Source organism: Pundamilia nyererei, unplaced genomic scaffold (genome assembly GCF_000239375.1).
Source record: "Pundamilia nyererei isolate P.nyererei 1_Seehausen unplaced genomic scaffold, PunNye1.0 scaffold00002, whole genome shotgun sequence".
NCBI lineage: Eukaryota > Metazoa > Chordata > Actinopteri > Cichliformes > Cichlidae > Pundamilia > Pundamilia nyererei.
The window spans coordinates 716,583-719,453 of NW_005187403.1; the positions used below are offsets into that span (position 1 = coordinate 716,583).

At 42.5% G+C, this 2,871-nt stretch overlaps 1 protein-coding gene across 1 annotated transcript in view; it reads right to left on the reverse strand.

Moving 5' to 3' along the window:
• Positions 1–412: 412 nt before the first annotated feature.
• Positions 413–2,871, reverse strand: part of clip1b (CAP-GLY domain containing linker protein 1b) — a 39,859-nt gene continuing 37,400 nt past the window's right edge. The window contains exons 17-21 of the mRNA XM_013909044.1: positions 2,224–2,329; positions 1,966–2,131; positions 1,824–1,876; positions 1,592–1,704; positions 413–961 (exon numbers count right to left, since the gene is read on the reverse strand). Coding sequence (XP_013764498.1) covers positions 727–961; positions 1,592–1,704; positions 1,824–1,876; positions 1,966–2,131; positions 2,224–2,329 — 673 coding nt within the window. The 3' untranslated portion in view covers positions 413–726. The remainder of the gene's footprint in view (positions 962–1,591; positions 1,705–1,823; positions 1,877–1,965; positions 2,132–2,223; positions 2,330–2,871) is intronic.

Genomic DNA, 2,871 nt, shown 5'->3' on the forward strand with positions numbered 1-2,871 from the left:
CTGGCGTTCTGCAGTACGCCAGCTGTTAATTCGTTTTTTGTATTTATGCATTTCTTCAGCACCTGCCCCATATAGTGGTGAGGATGTGCATGGATTTTTTTTTCTTGTTTCACCTATATGTCCACCAAAACATTACAACTTTTTCAGTTTTATTATTATAATTACTTTTTCCCAAAAATATTTTTCCCTTTTTTATTAAAAGGGCTTTACAAAATATTGCATTAAAACATAAAAAAAAAGTTATGGCAGCATCAGTGTGATTGGTTTCTAGCGTCACACTGAGCTATGTGAAACAGAGTGGAGAGGTGCTTCATTTTCCCTTCATTCAACTGTGCTTCCCTTTGCTGACCATCAACAAATTCAGCCGAAGTTATTTTAGAGAAACTGAAATGGAAAACAAACATTAAAAATGACAAGTGCAGAGGACGGATTCCTTTTGTTATTAACATCAATATTGCACCAAAGCAGCATACAGTATTTGGACGAGCATTCTTCATGACACAGAATGGAGCTGCAGAGTAAAGGATTCAGACCAGGACAGTGTCTACTTCTGATATGCATAAATACGGTATAAAAATACATTATGGAAAAATTTGCAGCGGCTATATTCAGACATGTTGGGTTGGACTGTGGGGAAAAAAGAACAGGAGAGGAAACGGTGGTAACTGAACTTACTAAGGCGAGGAAGCAAAAGGAAGGGGAAGGAGAATAAAACACCTGGAGCCTCTAGAAGGTCTGATCATCATTGCAGGACTCTGTGGCATGTCCGAAGGCCTCGCAGATATCACAGTAGGGCCTTTCAACGGCAGGGTTGCCATGGTAGGTGGTGTGAGGTACAGAGTCGGGGCTCTGAGCCTGAGTGGGGCAGTCCTCTGTGTCGTGGAGGTCAAAGCAGTCACAGATGTCACAGAAGAGACGCGGGGTTGCCTTCTTCTCTCGCTTTGATATGCCTTCATCAAACCTACATTATAGAGAAAAGCGAAAACACACAAGCTGTGGCCATGGGTTTTTATCTGAATATGTGGTATGTAAATCATTGTATACTACACTAGTGTTTTCCTAGTCTTTTTCCTTGAAAGTGTTAGACAACAATGTGATGAGTCAAGTGCGCTGGTGGTCCAGGAGCGGTTTTAATTGTTATGACCAGGGGTGCACGTAAGTGGTCCGCAGGTGCACATTCGCTGTCAAAATAAAAGACGTGCACCAGATAAGAAGTTGCAACACGCGTTTGCGTACATAAGATTTTCTGGAGGAGGACAGACATTTGTTTAGAACTCTTAAAGATGTCAAAGAAGCAGCTTTAAGCAATTACTCTGGTGTTCCTCCACCTCCAAAGAAATGTCACTCAGGCGGACAAAAACAGTGCCTTTTATATGTGCGCAAACGCGCGTTGCAACTTCTGTCAATTGTCTGTCTGAACTAAAAGCTTTGCTCAATTATAATAAGCGAGAACAGCAGAAAACTGACTACACAAGCAAGAGAGATTGATTGGCACTTTTGATTGAAAAACTAGTTAATTAGTCTAGTTGATCAATTCTAGATGATTTGTTTGTGCTCATTAGTTACATTTTTTTAACAGTATATTTCTTACCCATCAGTCCCGTCGTTACCATTGAACTCAGACAAAGCAAGCTTCTTCAATTTGATCTTCAGCTCCTCGTTCTTCCGCTGCAGGTCCACAATCACACTATTCAGGAAGTTGATCTGATGGAGAAAATCACACATATCTCCTCTTAAAGGACGCTGGGGTCATGTGTGCAAACGTGTGCAAACATTAACTGGAAACCGAGAATGAGATCAGTTCTGTTAGCAGCAAGTCTTACCTGTCCCTCTGCAAACTCCTTCTCTTCCCTCAGCTGCTCCAGAGCTGCATCACCTGCAAAAGTATGTCAAAGACAAGAAAAAGAGTCCACAAACTATTTTTTTGTATCTCTTGTCAGATACAAGACTGAGGTATTTTCTCACCAGAGGGTGGGAGTTCCTTGTCTCCTTCCTCCGAGGCTTGTGCTCCCATAAGCCTTTGCTCTAGACTGTGAACGCGGCTCTGCAGCTGAGCTTTGTCTCTCTCTAGCGTTTCCACGGCCGACTGCAGGGTCTTGGCCATGGCGTTTTCTCCTCGCAGCACCGCGATCTGCCAATAGAGACAGACAAATACCTTACATATTTGGCATTACACAGGACAAATGTAGCGTGTCCAAGATACTGTAAGTTGAGCGTGAGTACCTCATTCCTCAGAGTTTCTAATTCCCGGTCTTTGTCTGAGATTAAGGCTCCAGTGGATTTCTGGAAGTTTGTGTCCCCCTCTGATTCGACATTTGAGACAATTTCTCTGCAGAAAAATGTGTACAAGGAGTAAACAGTGAGAGGACTTTTTATTTCCAGTTTCTTGCTATTCTTTATTTGCACGCATTGTTTTCTATCTTATAGATAAGACTGTATCCATTTAACGGTGTGATTACTAATGTTAAATGTTGACAGCCTAGACAAGAGCTTAAGATGATTCACAGTGTCAAACGCACACTTGAAATCAAGAAAAACAGCTGTAACATAACTGCTCTTGTCTAAGTAAGATTTCACTCTCTCAACAAAAACAGACGTTTCAGTTGAATGAAGAGTGCGAAATCTGAATTGCATAGGGTGTAAACCCAGATTGGAGTTAGTGGTGCAACGGATCACGGTTGATCCATAATCCGAACCCATCCCACTCCACGGTTCGGCACGCACGTGATCCGAAGATTCGAAAAAGAAGAAAAGAAAATATGTGTATGGTGGTCAGTCTGTCAAGCGGTAGTTATGGCCACCGCTAGCGGTCCAAGTGGAGGAGCAGAGGAGTTTGCGGCATTTAAGCAGCCCTTTGCTGCCCAATCCGAC